The sequence below is a fragment of the Phragmites australis genome, chromosome 21, assembly GCF_958298935.1.
Source record: "Phragmites australis chromosome 21, lpPhrAust1.1, whole genome shotgun sequence".
NCBI lineage: Eukaryota > Viridiplantae > Streptophyta > Magnoliopsida > Poales > Poaceae > Phragmites > Phragmites australis.
The window spans coordinates 1,734,366-1,751,690 of NC_084941.1; the positions used below are offsets into that span (position 1 = coordinate 1,734,366).

The following is a 17,325-nucleotide window of genomic DNA, read 5'->3' on the forward strand; positions in this document are numbered from 1 at the left end:
AGGTAGAAAACCATCTTTGGATACACTAAGAAAGTAATATTCTGAAAGATCAAGTCCTAAGAAGCACTTGGCATTGTCATATCTCCAATCGGCTGAAACATCGGCCAAAGCAACATAGGCCGAAGTATCCACAGGTGCCACTTCTTTGTCATCGTCTACCCATTGAATCAAAAACTAATACAAAGTAAAGGGAGCACAAGCATTTATATGAATCCAACACCGTGCAAGAATAATACTATAATTACCATGCACCTCGACGACGAAGAAGGCAGTGGATAATGTATTGCTTCTAATGGTAAGTTCCATAGAAATAACACATTTGGTTTCATTAGAATCACCTGCGAACCCATTGAGCATCAAGTTAGTCTTCGTTAATTCATCATCATTTCTGCCAAGCTTCTTGAACATTGAGTATGACACCAAATTAACCGCAGCTTCATCATCAACAAGCATTCTTAAAATTGGCTTCCTGTTAATATGACCCTTCACATATAACGGTTTCAAGTGTCGATCCGTCTCCTTTGGCTTTTCAAAGATTGCCCTCTCGGTCCTAAGTACAATTGAGCCACTTCACCCTCATCTATAGCACGAAACTCTGAAGGTAACATAAAGCCATATTGATATTTATACCTTTGACCGGTGAAGTGTCATTAGTGGGTATCGGCAAATAACCATAATCAAGCAGTTCTTCACCTTCCCTATCATCTTGTATATGTATGGTCACCGATGTAGAAGCTGGCATAAGATCTAATATTGGTACAGTTATAGTACTTTGATTTTGTCTCCATATTTGTTTCACGGGTTGCATTGGTTTAGCATCATTAAAAGTAGCATCCCGTAATCTTTTAGCTTGTTGCTCTATCAATTCTTGCTTGCGCAGCCACTGCAATATTCTCTTCTTTGCATGGGACAAGCCTGAGGGACATCATCATGACAGTAGGTACTTAGACAATAGCTTATTGCTGCTCGCTTCATGATCATTGGCCTTTGGAGCAACTTGGACAGTGGTAGGTACATGTTTATATTTGACCGGATTATGCTAATGACAATTGGTCCTTCACCAAGCTCTTCGGCAATCACTTTCATTGAACCAATTTTAAAAATATCAGTAGATGTGGTCCTCATTTCATCCTCATTAGAATATGAAATTTGAGTAGAAATTTCACGCTCCTTGGCTTGGTGTACTTTCTTTACATCTTTGAGTGTTATGCATTACCTGATTGATTTATGCCCTTCAATCAGTCATGGACAGGATGTGTTATTCTATCAAACATCGGCTTTCCTGGTGCTATCCATCCCGGATGAAAAGAGGAAAGTGCATGGGAGGATGCGGCATCCACATACCGTCATAACCTCACGTTGGGCAAGGAGGAAACGACATAGTAGGGAGTGCCCATAGTAGTGGTGCTGACTACCCAAGCGCTGGACAAATGGAAGTAGTACAATCTTTTCGTTGTCCTTGCCTTGAAGGTGATCATGACCGCTTAAACCCACCTGGTCAACTATTATGTGCTCGGGCGGCCTTGTCTTTCTCATATTTAGACAAAAGTTGGCCGAAGGTGGGTTTGAACTTCACAACTTTGTTATGTCTCGTCTCATTAATCTTCTAATTGTCAACTTCCAGGCTTTTTGATTTGATCATCTTTTACTTAGCATTGTGATCATGCCCCCCCCCCCTCCCGATAGCTGAAGTGTATATCACAATCTTGATTGATTCTTTGCCTTCGAGAGTTTTCTAAAGTAACACTTCTGTTAGCAAGTTCTTGTTTTCTCCTAAAGGTTTAGGTCTTTCTTCACCAACGACTATATTTTTTCCTTTATTTGACTTAGCTTGATTTGGCTGTTAGGACGATTTTATCTTGGAAATTTACCACATTAACTGGGAACGATTGTTTGTTTACTTGCATCTCTACAAACTTCAATCGTCCTTCATTGATGGTTGATTGAATCTGTCGATAAAAAATATTTTAATCATTAATTTCATGAGAATAAGAATTATACCATTTGCAATAAGCTTGGCTCTTCAACTCATCTGGTGGTGGAACTACATGACCATGAGAAAACTTAATATATTTTTTTTAGCAAGTAATCAAAAATTCGATCACACTTTGCTACATCAAAAGTAAATGTAATCTCTTCTTGCCGATTCTTTAGAGGCATCGGCTTAAGAGTGGAGCAAACAAATGATTTGGATTTAGTTGACCAGACCCATTCGTCCACACACACATCAGCATCGTCATCGTCCGAATTTTCAGATTCGTACTCAAACATGTGAACATTAGGACAATCAACTCTTATTTTGTAATTTGATCTCTAAAAATTTCTAGATTCTTTAACCCGGCTCTCTTGAGCCAGAGCTCTTTGCAAAACTCGGCTAACATCTTAAAAATCATAACCTTCTAGCTTTTCTTTAAGATGAGACAATAAGCTCAAGATATGGCTTTTGGTATGCATGAATTTTCTTCTAACTTTCACGCCAAATTGTTCCTTTAGCACGGTAGCTACTTGTTCTCGTATGATTTCAGCATAATCGGCGACAGGCTGAGCAAAGTTAGTTATTGGCTCAAATTGTGATATGGGAAAATTCGGCGCATAGGAAGTAATAGGAGGTGGCGTAGCGAATCACTTTGCAGGTGTTGGCCCATAAGGAATGCCTGACCCTTAAAATGGTATAGACGGAGCACTATATTCTATGGTCTAGTAATATGATATCTGCACATTAGGATAACCTTTGGCTCTATAAACTGGAGCTAAAGTTGAAGCATGGTGTTTAACATATGGTGTTTGATATGGATTTAATGTTACATCAGTTCTGATAGCATGATAAGTGACATAATTAGATGCAACATTATCCATATAATCTCGGTCATCATGAGAATTATTAAGTAAGTATAAGAAATACTAGGTAATTTCTTGACAGCAGAAGGACACGAAGCATTAGCATTACTAGCAACAGGATTCTTCAAACTTTGTTCCTCATGTATTTGTAAAACTAAAGGACTAATGAACATGTCCTTAACCATCTTTTGAATACTATTAGCTGGTCGTGGTCGTTTGGTCGTTGGTCGCTGGTCACTGATTGCTGGTCATGATTACCTACTTGAAGATCATCTCCCATGTATTTGACCGAATCTAATAATATCCTGTTGAGCCGATCACCTTTATAATGATCATTATAGATACTAGTCATCACAAATCCATTCATCCGGCGATTAGCTAGGGATCAACGGGATCCCATGCACCCTGTGACTCTCTAACACGTCCTCGATCTTCCGTTTCTATCCATGTAAAAGAATTCTGAACACTCATGGTGCCCAAGGTTGCTGCTAATGCAAGCTCAATCAGTGCAGCCAGCCAGAATGGAGGAACGAGCTCATTGAGAGAGAAGAATAGAATACACTGTCAGCTGAGGCAGACTGGCTGGAGGGCCTGCACCTGACCAACCAAACTCCAATCTATCTCCTAGATTAGACGTGCATGATCCAACTCTTTGGAGCACTTGGTGTCGCTGACTGAGCTAGATCCAAATTTTCCTCTCTATCTTTTCTTTGACAATATTGCGAGATCCGATTACCGTATCTCGTTTCATACACCTTTCTCAGTCTTTTAACTAAAAACGATGCTTTTCATGTATGATCCATGCTTTCAGCTACAATTTTCAAATTCAGGAGTTTAGATATTGTTTGTCAGAACTCTAGCTCTCAACTCCACAATAGATATTATGTTTGAGAGTTAAAATAAAATAATTTAACTCTCTATTTAGACTTAAATATAAATAAAATAGCTTATCCAAACAACTTCGGTGTATATATAGCTCTAGCTCTACGAATTTTTAGAGTAGTAATATTTAGCCTAAAAAATTTTAAAGCTATCCTTTTCGAAAGAAAAGTGGAGAAGTTTTCTTGCTTCCATTTTCCAAGATGGTGTGACCTAATTTGTCATGTACCCCTGCCTGCCGACTTCAAGTTCACTCCTCCCAGCTAGCATTAGCAAACAGCTTAGCATGGATGGTGGGCGCTCGCAATCGGGGAGACCAGCAGAGGAGGTCGGCACACACTGGCAAGAACAGAAGATTGACCCAGGTTCCAAGTCTTTCACGATGGACGCATACCATATCTATATAGACACATATATCCAGGGATTAGTCTGTCTGAGGTTGTAATGTCAACGCGTGTCGTTGTAACAGCTGTCTGTCCACCGGAAATAGACGTCATGGTCAGAGGGGAAAACTTCATGGTCAGAGGGGAAAATTTCATTAGCTACGTGGACGTATGGCTTTATTAGCATAGTTTATTTTTATTTGAACTTATATTAAAAAGATATGTGAAAAAATTATGAAGTATGTAAGAGAATCAACGGATAGGTGATTATTAGGTATAAGGGATCACTAAGTCAGAACAGTATATTAGAAACGGATAATAACAATTATTAGTGACGGTTACGGCACTCGTCACTCTTATTGCGTCACTAATAATAAAATATTAGTGATGGATTGAAACCTATCACTAATGACAATCACAAGTGACGAGTCATAATTGAGATCCATCACTAAAATGTGTCTTCTATGACTTGAGCAGGTCTGTTGTCCGTCACTGTGACCGTCATTAATGACGGGTGTATGTACCACCATCACTAATTATTGATCCCTAATGACAGGTAGCATTCCAACCCGTCTCTGTGACTCAGTTATTAGTGATATGTGTTAATTATAAACCGTCACTACACGGTTTCTTACCCCCTGTTATTGGTTACTGAGTCATTAGTGACGGTTAGATTCCAACCCATCTCTATGACTCAATCATTAGTGATGGGTAATAACAATAACCCGTCACTAGTGATCGAGTCATTAATGACGGGTGTATTTACCACCCATCACTAACGATCGAGTTCGAGATACGAGTAGCTACAACCCGTCACTAGTGTTATGAGTCATTAGTGATGAGTATCTTTTCAACCCGTCTCTAATGACTGAGTTACAGAGATAGATTGAAAAGCTATCTGTCATCAGTGACAGGTGAATTTACCACCCGTCACTAATAGCCTCATTTTCTGAAGGGATTTATCTATTTCTTAGCTGCACCCTAAAGCAATGTCAGGATTTTGCAGCCGTCTTCTCCTGCAAATATGATGGATATATACCCGCCACTAATGACTGAATTATTAGTGACAGATAATAATGTAATCCATCATTAATATCTTTAATGACAGGTCGTTCGCTCGTCGTCACTAATAGATCCTCATTAGTGATGGATCATAGCTGAGTTCTCGCTCGAGCCACATATTAGTGACGGATCGGTATTAGACTCATCACTAATAGTGTATAGTGATGGCTACTGAGGAGGCTCACTAACGATTTGTCTCTTTGATGGTTTTTTCCGTAGTGGATGGACAACTTAGATAGCCATATATGTATGTGCGAAGTTGTATTTAGCTACACCATGCCTGTGATATTTCAAAACTGAAATTTTCTTGTTCCTGTTACGTGACAATCCATAAACATCGGAATCTTTTTTTCGGTCCCCTTCGAACGCAGCGATTTTTCACGGTTCTCACAGGAACTAAATTGTCTCATGTTTCACGGTTCTCACAGGAATTGAATTGTCTCACTCATGTGAAGTTTCTGTCGATCAGAGTGGATGTAGTGGTCAACAGAGCAGCAAGAAATAGACTCGTACTCTGCAAGCTACACGGTGACTGCTGCCGAAGTAGAGGATCATGTGCCGAAGTAGGGAGATATATGTGGAATATGTGTACAAGTCAGTTATTGATATTGATGCTGCATCCGTTAAATCCTAACAAAAAGTTGGAACCCTCTTGTTCTCACGGCAACATATACACATCAGAATCTCTTTTATACCTTCGGATGCGGGAGCTTTTCTCAATTCCGATAGAAATCGAACTATCTCATGCGAAATTCTATTCGTTTCAAACAAATTCAAGATACCCATGCGTGTAAAAGTGAAATCACTCCATATTTGCTTGACGGCTTTTACAATATCAACCATAGGAGTTTCTAAGGAGGATATCATAAGCATATATTTCCTTGAAAAGGGAATGGTGGCAAATATAGCTCGATCAAGCCTGAAGTTAGAGGACACTGATTAGATCGATATCTTTCTCTTTGTAATAAGCTTATTCCTTCTTTTCTTTGTTTCTAGAGGCTGCCTTCTAGTTGTTTCCGGAGCTCAAATCGTCTTTGCTCTCTTTTTTTGCTTAGGACCTAACAGGGTCAGTTAAACTCTTTGTTTTTTTACTTTCTTCTCTTCTTTTGATAAAATTTGACAACTCTTTTATCGTCCTTTCAGAAAGAAAGAAAAAAAGAGTCAAGTTAATTCAACCATCCATTACCAGACACTGAAAAATATCGTCTCGCTTTTCTGACCCAACCAAGTTACCTAACACCCACTCCACTAACAGGTAATTTCCATTAGCCCTTTCAGGCACATGTTCTATTAAGTTTGTTCATTTATATTGAGATTTATATTAAAAAAGTTGGTGAAAAATATAGAAGAATCAATAGATAGATAAATATTCTATAAAGAAATAAATGAACCAGATTAGTCGTGTATACATCACGTGTACATTCCTGTCAGTTCACGGAGCACCCAGCCAGCTAGTAGGAGTAGTAATTTTCTAGCACTTTTTATATATCATCCACTAATTTCAGCAGCAAAGTTAATAATTGCGCAAGAAATTAACGAGTGCCAGAGTCAAGGGAAGGAAAGGGAAAGGTCGGCGGAGATGCAGATACTGATTCCCCCAGATAGTAGCTGCTCTACTTCACGGACAGCTAGCAAAGGTAAGAGGTAGCCAGAATCCCGATGCAAAGATACACTGGCACTCGTCTCCTATAAAAGCCGCACCCCGGCCAAGCAGGCTTCCGGCAAGCAGCAGCACGCGGCGTCCGTCGTGCCCCACAACCACCACTCCACCATCACCCAACCGCTTTGCGAGCTCGAGCCTCCTCGTCGTGCTCCCGCGCACCACCTGACCGGCCCCGCCTCTGCCGAAAGATCGACCTTGAGCAAGATAAGGAGTACGTGAGCGATGGCAGCCGTTCTGCCCGAGGCTGCCTCCGAGGGCAAGTCCCTGACGGACGCCTGGGACTACAAGGGCCGCCCCGCGAGCCACGCCACCACCGGCGGCTGGGCGTGTGCGGCCATGATCCTAGGTAACCCACACCATTGCGCTTCACGGGCCTCACGGCACATGACTGGTCATTGTTTGTTTCTTGGCACTGAGAATTATCGATTCGTGAAGGTGCGGAGCTGTTCGAGAGGATGACGACGCTGGGCATCGCGGTGAACCTGGTTCCGTACATGACCGGCACCATGCACCTCGGCAATGCCGCCGCCGCCAACACCGTCACCAACTTCATCGGCACCTCCTTCTTGCTCTGCCTCCTCGGCGGGTTTATCGCCGACACCTACCTCGGCCGCTACCTCACCATCGCCGTCTTCACCGCCGTCCAGGCCACGGTTCGTCGCCAGCCCGATCCGTGCAAACACACAACAGCGTGACACCTATGCGTGTGTATGATCGATCCGCGCGCGCGTGTATATATGCAGGGCGTGATGATCCTGACGATCTCGACAGCAGCGCCGGGGCTGCGCCCTCCTCCGTGCGCGGACGCCAAGGGGCGGAGCCCCGACTGCGTGCCGGCCAACGGGACGCAGCTCGGGGTGCTTTACCTGGGGCTGTACCTGACGGCGCTAGGCACCGGCGGGCTCAAGTCGAGCGTCTCCGGCTTCGGGTCCGACCAGTTCGACGACGGCCACGATGGCGAGCGCAAGAAGATGCTGCGCTTCTTCAACTGGTTCTACTTCTTCGTTAGCATCGGCGCGCTGGTAGCCGTCACCGTTCTGGTGTATGTGCAGGACAACGTCGGCCGCCTCTGGGGCTACGGCGTCTGCGCCGTCGGCATCCTCTGCGGGCTCGCCGTGTTCCTGTCCGGCACCAGGAGGTACCGGTTCAAGAAGCTGGTGGGGAGCCCGCTCACCCAGGTCGCCGCCGTGACGGCCGCCGCCTGGAGCAAGCGCGCGCTGCCGCTGCCGCTCGACCCGGACATGCTCCACGACGTCGACGACGCGGCCGCCGCCGGCACGGACGTCAAGGGAAAGCAGAAGCTACCCCACAGTAAGGAATGCCGGTAAGAATTAATGAGCAAAATCCCATTCACTTTTCGACCTGAATGAATTCACTTAACACTACCATTCGTCATTAGCCAGTTGACAGTAGATCAGAGTGATACCATTAACATGTACTACACACCAGCAACGACGACTTAATTGCATTGCTTAAGCTCAAACAGTTGCACCGAAGGGATTCAATTAACAATTTTTTTCAAACATGATCACTGGTTTGCACATTGGATAGATTAATCTGCCGAACCATGGCCTGTTCGACGAGTTATAGGAGACGCATCATATTTACTGGTAGTACCGGATAAATTTTATTTACCGGTAAATAAATCCTGCTAATGGATCACAAAGAAATTTAGATCGATGGGGACGAAAATGATGCATATTGTACCTGCTCAAGAACAATATTAAGTCGTTTTAGAACGCGAGTATGAACATTTTGTACCTGTTCAAAATTGTGGCCCAAGTAGCCTACATCGGTCCCCTAGCTACTAGAACCAACTAGGGATTTTGGAATCCTTAAGAAAAAAGATTAAGACGGCCACTGCAGCCTGCTTGTGTCTAGGACAGATATGCACTTGTGTATTTGAAAGAGAACATCAACGACGACAATGGTCAATGCATACTGCGCCACAAATAAACTTCCTAACCACCTACCCACGCACAACACAGCGTCAGTACATTTTGACAGATGCAGAGTGAGATTATGCAACTCGATCACTTTGGGCTTCACTCTGTAATTGATTAGCTGCATCTTGAAGAAACGCTTATGCAGGAGTTGAGCACTGGGCAAGGTAATAGGGGTGGAAACGAGCCAAGCTGTGAGCGAGCCGAGTAAACTTTCCGAGCTAAAAATCAGGCTTGACTCGAGCTGGGTTTGATGCTTAGTCTTCATGCCTGACGCCTCTCCCTCGACCCTGACCTCCTCCTCCCCAACCCCTCTGCCGTTGTCCTCTTGCTCTTCGACCCGGCCCCCTACTTGCCTTGCTCTGCAACGCCAACGACGCCTTCGTTTACCTCTCCTACCCGCGTGACATGCACTCCGCCCGCCCGCCGCCACCCAAGGCAGTCTCCGCCGCGGGCTCCTTTGTCAGATGGCAGGAAGATGACCATGGACGACCTCATCGCGTGCCAGATCCATGTCACCTGCCAGGAAGCCCTGCTCTACGTCGCAACCTCCTTCGACCGTGACTCCGCCAACGCGTTCCACCTCCACGTCGCTGAGTCGCTTGCTTTCGCCGTCAAGCAATCCAGATTCCTTTACAGCCACGTCGATGCCGAGACCAAGGAGGTCTTTGTCGACTTCATCTACGAGCTACAACAGTAGGGCTCAAATGACGTGGTCAAGCTCGTGCAGAATCCCGGCAAGGAGTCATAGAGAGGCGGCGCAGCGGGAGTGTAAGATGTGAGGGCGGCGATGCTTCTAGCAGTTGTCTTGGACTTGGAGGGTTGGAACCCTAAAGGAGCGCTGGGCTCTGTGGGTTGGACCAGTGACTGAGTCAACGAGTCATACGTGGGCTAGCTTAGCCTCAACTTGTTTGGCCACCGAGCAAGGGAGACAACTCAGCTTGTTTGGCCGCCGAGTTGAACCAGACCGAGCCGAGTCTTTTCGAGTCTGAGTTGATCCGTGAGCCTTGACCTTTATTTTCAGCCCTAGTCCTAGTGGTAACGCCTCTTGCAGATGCATGCACTCCTAGTTATTTAGTCGCCCAACAGATGCTTTGTCTTGTCAAAGAAAACTAGGGAAGGCGAGGCAGGCAGCCAGCCAGAGCTGTGGAATTTTATTGCAGTTGCCGGTCGGTGGGAGCTTGCCTCTGCATGGAGCCCACGGGACGCGGCACTACGCGCCCGCATAGCTTAGCAGCAGCCTTGCAGGTGCAGTGCAGGCTCACGGCCACGACCGGCCAAATCACAAGTCGCGCATTACTGAACGAATCGTTCACGAGCGTGTTGAGCAGTGCTAGTCGTAGTCACCAGGCGAGCAGGCAGGCAAAGCTTGTCTCAGTTTGCTTGCAGAGCTGGAGCAATGAACTTGGCGTTGGTTTTGTCATGTTTGTTTTGCTGGAGAAATGAACTTGTCGCTTTCCAAGGATCGAGTTATTAAACTGTTTGTTTGCCTTTTGTATTTTGGCACTGCTACAGTGATGATACTAACCACGGCTTGGTATGCAATGCGTACGTGCAGATTCCTTGACCACGCGGCCATCGTCGAGCGGGAGTCGCCGGCGGCCACCACGAGCATGTGGACGCTGTGCACGCGGACGGACGTGGAGGAGGTGAAGCAGGTGGTGCGGATGCTGCCCATCTGGGCGACCACCATCATGTTCTGGACCATCCACGCGCAGATGGCCACCTTCTCGGTGGCGCAGGCCGAGGTCATGGACCGCGGCGTCGGCGGCCGGTCCGGGTTCCAAATCCCAGCCGGCTCGCTCACCGTCTTCCTCATCGGCTCCATCCTCGTCACCGTGCCCGTCTACGACCGCCTCGTCGCGCCCGCCGCCCGCCGCCTCACGGGCAACCCACACGGCCTCACCCCGCTCCAGCGGGTCTTCGTTGGCCTCTTCTTCTCCGTCGTCGGCATGGCCGCGGCCGCGCTCATCGAGCGCCACCGCCAAACCACCTCCGAGCACGGCGTCACGCTCACCGTGTTCCTGCTCATGCCGCAGTTCGTGCTCGTTGGCGCGGGCGAGGCGTTCACGTACATGGGCCAGCTCGACTTCTTCCTGCGCGAGTGCCCCAAGGGCATGAAGACCATGAGCACGGGGCTGTTCCTTAGCACCTGCGCGCTCGGCTTCTTCTTCAGCACGCTGCTCGTCACCATCGTGCACAAGGTCACGGGCCACGGCGGTGTCGGGGGCTGGCTCGCCGACAACCTCAACGACGGGAGGCTCGACTACTTCTACTGGCTGCTCGCCGTGATTAGCACCATCAACCTCGTCCTGTTCACGGTCGCGGCCAAGGGGTACGTCTACAAGGAGAAGCGCCTGGCCGACGCCGGCATCGAGCTCACCGATGAGGAGGCCATTGCCGTCGGGCACTAATGCTGCCCTGCCCATGCATGCGTCCCTTGTATACTTGCTGCTTCTTTTTTCTTGTTTGGTTTTGACTTGTTTTGGCGTGTATTCGGTAGGGTATGCGTGATGCATTTTGGCACGGTGTGATCCCGTCGTACCTACGTACGTGGAGCTAATTAATGTGCACGTGAGGGTAAAGAAATGCAGATAGAAATACACGGCGTAATAAGTGTCAAATATAGTACGGAGTACTACTCTTTAATTATAATTAAGCACCTTTTGATCCCTAAAATGTTTCGTTTATAACGCAATTACTTTATGTGGAGACTTATGTCCAGTGAACTGGATTAGATAAGTCAAATTAAGTTAGTGTTTCCTATTGGTCAGTCAACTGAATTCGATGAACTTTACACTCGCCACTCGCGTGTTAGAGCTGCAGGACAGGCGGCGATCGCAGATTTAGAATTCAGTTACGGTTTGGAATTGGGGAGGTGTCGTGCCGCCATATCTAACGGATACTTAAAAATTTATCCTATATAATATTATTATAATATTCTCTAATATTATTATAGTATTTTTTATTTTTTTTATCTCCAACAACTATCATATTTTTTACCTTCTCTTATTCTTCTCCTTCTTTTAGACCCATAGGCATACTCAAGAAACAGTGTTGATGATCGCTACAGTAGCCTGCATATTTGCTTCTCCCGTTTCCCTATGCTGGTCCGGTTGTATTCCTGTTAGGACCGATGCCGTTTCTATTGGAGATGAAAGCATGCGCTACAGTAGTCCGCAAATCACTGTAGTACTGGATTTCTAGATTTTGCAGCTTCCATTGGAGATGGCTTTAGAGGTGGAGGAGGAGGGTAGGGGCGAGGACTATTTGTGCATCTTTCAAGTGAAAACTCAAATTTATGTCCTTTTGCATATTTTTTTCTTATGTTCTTGTGAAAATGAACAAATATGTAATCAAAGAACTTAGGTAGCGTTTGGTTCATGTTGATGTAACATAATCTGATTAGGGAGGCAACCGATTCCGTCAAATATGTTTGTTTCAACTCCACTGAAATCAAGTCGCACTGCAATCGAATATGGAAACATAGAAAGTTGATACCGCTAACACCTCGGCGTAATGGGATTTCGCTACCCGTCATCTTCAAGCTCCCATCTCATCTCCTGCAAGGCCACTACGCCTTGGGCCTTCTCCCTCCGTTTCCTTGGTGAAGGCCGGGCAGAGGCAGCCACCCCAACACTACACACGAGACGGCGGCCCCCCAACGGCACGGATCCACTCGATGCAAAGCAGGCAGCACCGGCGGAGCCTCGAGCGTACGCGACGCGGCGCGAGCGGCGGCGGCCCAAGCCAGCGCGGGTGCGGCATCTCAAGCTGTCATGGGTGTGGCACACTCCAGGCTGGGCGTGGGACGCGGCGTCGCAGGCCGATGCAGATGTGGCGCTGTAGGCAGCGGCCGCCTAGAGTATAGGGAGAGAGGGTCCTTGCAATTCCATTACCGAAGAGAGCCCAACAAAGAGCGTAATCAATGTAATACGTCGTTTATTGTAATGTTTTCTGATAAAGTTTACATTACTTTTGCATTATCCAATCAAACACTACCTTAGTGAGTCCAGTGGGATGCTCTGTCCACGTCTGCGAGGAATTCTTCGATGGCTATCGGCCTAGTAATAATACACTAATACCTTAGTGTCTGAGGGATTCTTCGATGGCTATCGGCCTAGTAAAAGGCATTGATCCAAGCAATCTGTGAGCAGTACAAGACGTGGACAGAGCATCCCACTGGACTCACTACGCGTCTACGCCTACGAATAGACCATGACAGATTGGATAGTAGATAATAATCGCGACCCACGAATGACACGCAAGGGATGGATCACCGATGAGAAACGAGCGCCTCTGCTTCACGGACAGCTGATTGGGGAAGTCTATAAGTGAGGTAGGGTCTGTTTGTTTGTATTTATGCTTTTTGATTTTTTAAAAAGATATGTTTTTGTTTGTCTAAAAAACTACTTTTGAAATAGAATATTAGCTTCTAAAATAAATTTTTAGCTTCTTAGCAATATAGCTTCTAGAAAACATCTCTCAACGAGCTTCTTAGTTTTAATTTATTTTTCTCAAAAACAACCTTTTCTTCTAAGTTCTCCATAAACCATTTCTCCATAACTTCATTTGTTCTAGTTTCTAAATTCTGACTTTTAATAGCTGCAGAAGCAAAACCAAAAATAAAAAACAAACAGGGCCTAATAGGCCTTAGAAAAGCAAGAGCATAAAAAAGAGTGATTTTATGGTATCACGGATGTGATAATCAGCTAATTTGTTTTCGTATTGCAGTTAATTTTTTCTCCAATTGAGACATAATCCGGCGTATTTTTGTGCAGCCAACAAAATCGGCTGATTTTTTTGACATTGCAGTCAAAAAAATTATCTCAAACAACAAACAAAATATCAACTGCAATTTTTTTGACTGTAGTCAACTTTTTTAGCAGACAAAAAATGAATAAATTTGTACACTAAAAAAATTAGAGAACTGAAATTTTTAAGTTTAATATACATGTAAAAATTAGAGTGCATCGTACGCAAATATTTTAAAAAGAACAAGACACTCAACTACATGGCACTTTTGTTATCTGGAATAACAAATTTTGCACTGAAAATAAATATTTTCATAGAATTAGAATTCAAAGGAACACCTACATCCTAGCATAAATTTTTTGCACTATTAGTGCTAGAACCAATGCCACATCAAATTAGTTGCACAAGTACATACAGGCCAGCCCAAACATCAAAGGCCCAAGACACATAGAGTCAGGCCCATGAAGCAAACTGGCCCACGACAGCGTAGAAAATAAGAGGCCCAAGAAGGACAAATTTTGGCCCATAAAGTGAAGTGGCCCACAACGCTCCCAGCATCTAAACAACCCAAGACAAGCACGAATCCTCGAGCAGATCCCAATCTCAAAAGAATTTTTAAAAAAAATATGCATATTACTTTTGCAGTTAACAAATATCAGATGACATGTAATGTGTATGTCAATACAGTGATAGCCATGAAGAGGAGATGTGCAAGTAGCATACCAGAAGTCGACTACAGCTTGCTAGATCAAGCAACTTGTAATCAATCTGCGAAGTTGAAGTCAGAAGTTGGCGCTGGAAGTTGACTTCAATCAATAAAAGAGAGATCTAGATCTAGAGCTTCGGTGAATCAAGCAAGTCAGTCAGAAATTGTTCCGGTAAGAAATCCGTTGTCAGGCTTTGATGATATAGCTACAGCTACAATTTTGGCGTGTCTGAATTATTGTATGGCGATGCAGAACCAAGAAGCACGTTCTTTAATATATAAACAGAAGAAACACATCCAACTCAGAGTTTGTATCTGAATCAGTTACATGTCTGTAACCAAAACAGTTGGGACATGTACTATTTGTTTCCTTCTTTTCCTTTCCACCGAAACTACCGTATGGACTCTTTGATTAAATGTTTGGACTCTTTCCACCGTTAGATGTTCATAACAATGAGCGGTTTAGATATTTTTCTATTTTCAGATTAACGTGGTAATTTCGTGGCTTTAAGAGCGAACGTGGAGCCCCTTTTGTTGGCCAATTACTAAGGTAATAGATAGATAGATAGCTGACTATTGTTTAGCAATTCCTTAATTTTATTCCTCTGGAGAAAGACCAATTTTATTTCTTGTTTAGCGAGAGCAAATTATTTCGAAGAAGATTACAACGACGTAAAGTAATCGTCTAGAGGGTAGAATGACGATATGATGATGCTAGATTGCAAGTTCTTTGATATGATTTGGCTTGTTTGATCCTACAGTACACTTGTGCCACTGTTCTCTCATTCCCGGCGATCTCTGTAACCGTCGTCCAGAGACGAGACGGACCTGAGCGCCTTCTCCAACATCTCGCGCCTCCAAGCCTCCAGGTGCGGCTCGCCCACCTGGTCCGCGAGCCAGTTCATGTTCTCCACCTGGTCGTATACCAGAGCAAACACAAGCACAATCTCAGCCGTCACCGTCGTCGAGCCGGCCTGCAAACTTTCAGGAGCTGATCGGCAACGACGTGCATTGAGTTTTCAGCGTTCGCTTACCCATTCTTCAGGCATCATTACGTGCTTATGGCGTTTTTTGGGTTCCCGCGTGTGGCGCTTGGGCCTCCCAGCCTCCGCCATCGCCGGCAGTGCTCCTGCACGGCGGCCAGCAATGCCCTCCTCGCTCGGCAAAGCCGCTCTCCCTGACAGGACGGCGGCGACCCACTTGGATGCCAGCTCCAGTGACCGGAAGACAGTGGTCTGCGAAAACACGCACAACGTTTTTGACTTTGCAGTGATATATGCCTGCACTGACATGTTGTGTTGTCTTTAGAGCGCTCCTAATTGTCTATACTTATTTCTTAGATGTGAGAGAGTGCATAAATTTGTGTGTAAAAAAAGCACTGTGCATAGTATCTATGTGTGATGTTTATGTGACCTCTTATGATCAATTATTAAATTGGATAACACATTTCAAGAACACTGGATTCTCACATGTGCATATTTGTTGGTTTCTAGCTCTTTATATCGTGCCTAACTTATTCCTTTATTAAGAAATTAACTCATTCTCTCTTATTTAACAAGCCATATTATGGTTTATCCTACGTAGACGTCTAATTAATATCTAACAAACTAACCTTGGGAGTGGCATTAGTTCTGAACAATGTAGCCATGTAAAAATATTTTGAGGGAAGACGTGCTTGTACAGCGGCCCGACACTGTTGTCGTCGACGGTGAGCCCATCGAGGTCAATGAACGGAAAATGGTATTGATACTGAAGGCAATTTCAAACACTTATTTTCAGTACTAATTGCAAAGGAGGAAAGAGATGATGAGCACAGGTCAAAGAAACCACTTGAGTAGAATCCTACCCTGAGCAGTAAAGAATGGTGTCTGCAGCCACGGCTGAACCTTCAGCAAAGCTGACTTTGCCGTCATCTTGGAGGCAATATACCTGCTCATCGTGCTAGTGTGTTACTACAGACTGCTCTAGTTTATTTAGTTAACTTGAAGGGGAAGGTGTTCGAGAGGTGCTAAGAAAGTTCAGAGTTTTGAACCTCTGCGTGCATCCAAACATTATGGTAGAGTTCAATCTTTCCCAGCCTGTCCTCCGAATATCTAGCTGCGATGTGCACTTCCTTGGCCACATGTGAGATTTCTATAGCAATGTCAATTCCACTGGGTCCACATCCTACAATTACAACATTCTGCAGAGAGAGAGAGAGAGAGTCGAACTAGATCTGGTGAAATCTTTCAGACTGCAAGAATTCAAGAGGCAAAGGTCACTTACATGATCTCGAAATGGTTCTGGAACGCGATAGTTGTGGCTGTGCATTTGTTTTCCTCTCCACTTGTCGATTCCTGGAACACACAAACAATGCTAGTTTTTTTTTACCTGAGGTTTTTTATCAGAAAAAAAGAAGGGAGCAGATGGCACCAACAGATCATGTTCTCCGCCTGGACGTATACCAACAGATTTATCATCACAGACGTACTTCGATAGGCATGGATTAGACTCTTAAATAGTACTACATCACAACACAGAGTTCCAAAAATAGTTTTTCAAACTTAATAGAATTTATACAATACATCAGAAAACATAGCGAGTAGACCTAAACCCTACAAGCAACTTAGGTGCAGACGAAACATTAATCTTCTAATATTCATCGTCAACATTGAATGGTGGTTCTTGGAATCTTCATTTAAATTCAGTAAAATAAGTGTTAGTACATAAGATACTTAATAAATCCTACCTCAAGCGATAAATAGATGCATAAGGCTAGAACAAGAATAAGGCTATAGATCTTTATATTTCGGTGGAAAGCCAGTTTTGATTCAAATGTTTAGTTTGCAAAGACTATTTCAAAGCAGTTGAGATAATCAGGGTTAAGTTTAGATGAGAGGCATGCTAAGAAAAAAAATCTAAAAATATATTCTACCCTTAATTTTGTATATCCCAATCATATCAATGTTGTGTACGGCTTAGATTAATAACTGATGTAGTACCCAATGCAAAGTCCAGTTGTTTCATGCAAAAAAAGAAAAGAAAAATGCATTTGCATCTGAGAAATAGACAAATTATAATTAAGACGCTTACTAGAGACAAAATATCATATTGATA

At 44.5% G+C, this 17,325-nt stretch overlaps 1 protein-coding gene and 1 pseudogene across 1 annotated transcript; one reads left to right on the forward strand and one right to left on the reverse strand.

Annotated features, from left to right (window-relative positions):
* The first annotated feature begins 6,816 nt into the window (after positions 1-6,816).
* Positions 6,817-11,373, forward strand: LOC133903317 (protein NRT1/ PTR FAMILY 6.3-like). The gene is made up of 4 exons (XM_062344629.1): positions 6,817-7,171; positions 7,261-7,478; positions 7,569-8,149; positions 10,327-11,373. Exons 1-4 carry the CDS (start codon positions 7,048-7,050, stop codon positions 11,180-11,182), a joined length of 1,779 nt encoding a protein of 592 aa, XP_062200613.1. The 5' UTR covers positions 6,817-7,047; the 3' UTR covers positions 11,183-11,373.
* A 3,638-nt stretch (positions 11,374-15,011) lies between these two features.
* Positions 15,012-16,711, reverse strand: LOC133904005 (flavin-containing monooxygenase FMO GS-OX-like 2; annotated as a pseudogene).
* Positions 16,712-17,325: the final 614 nt, after the last annotated feature.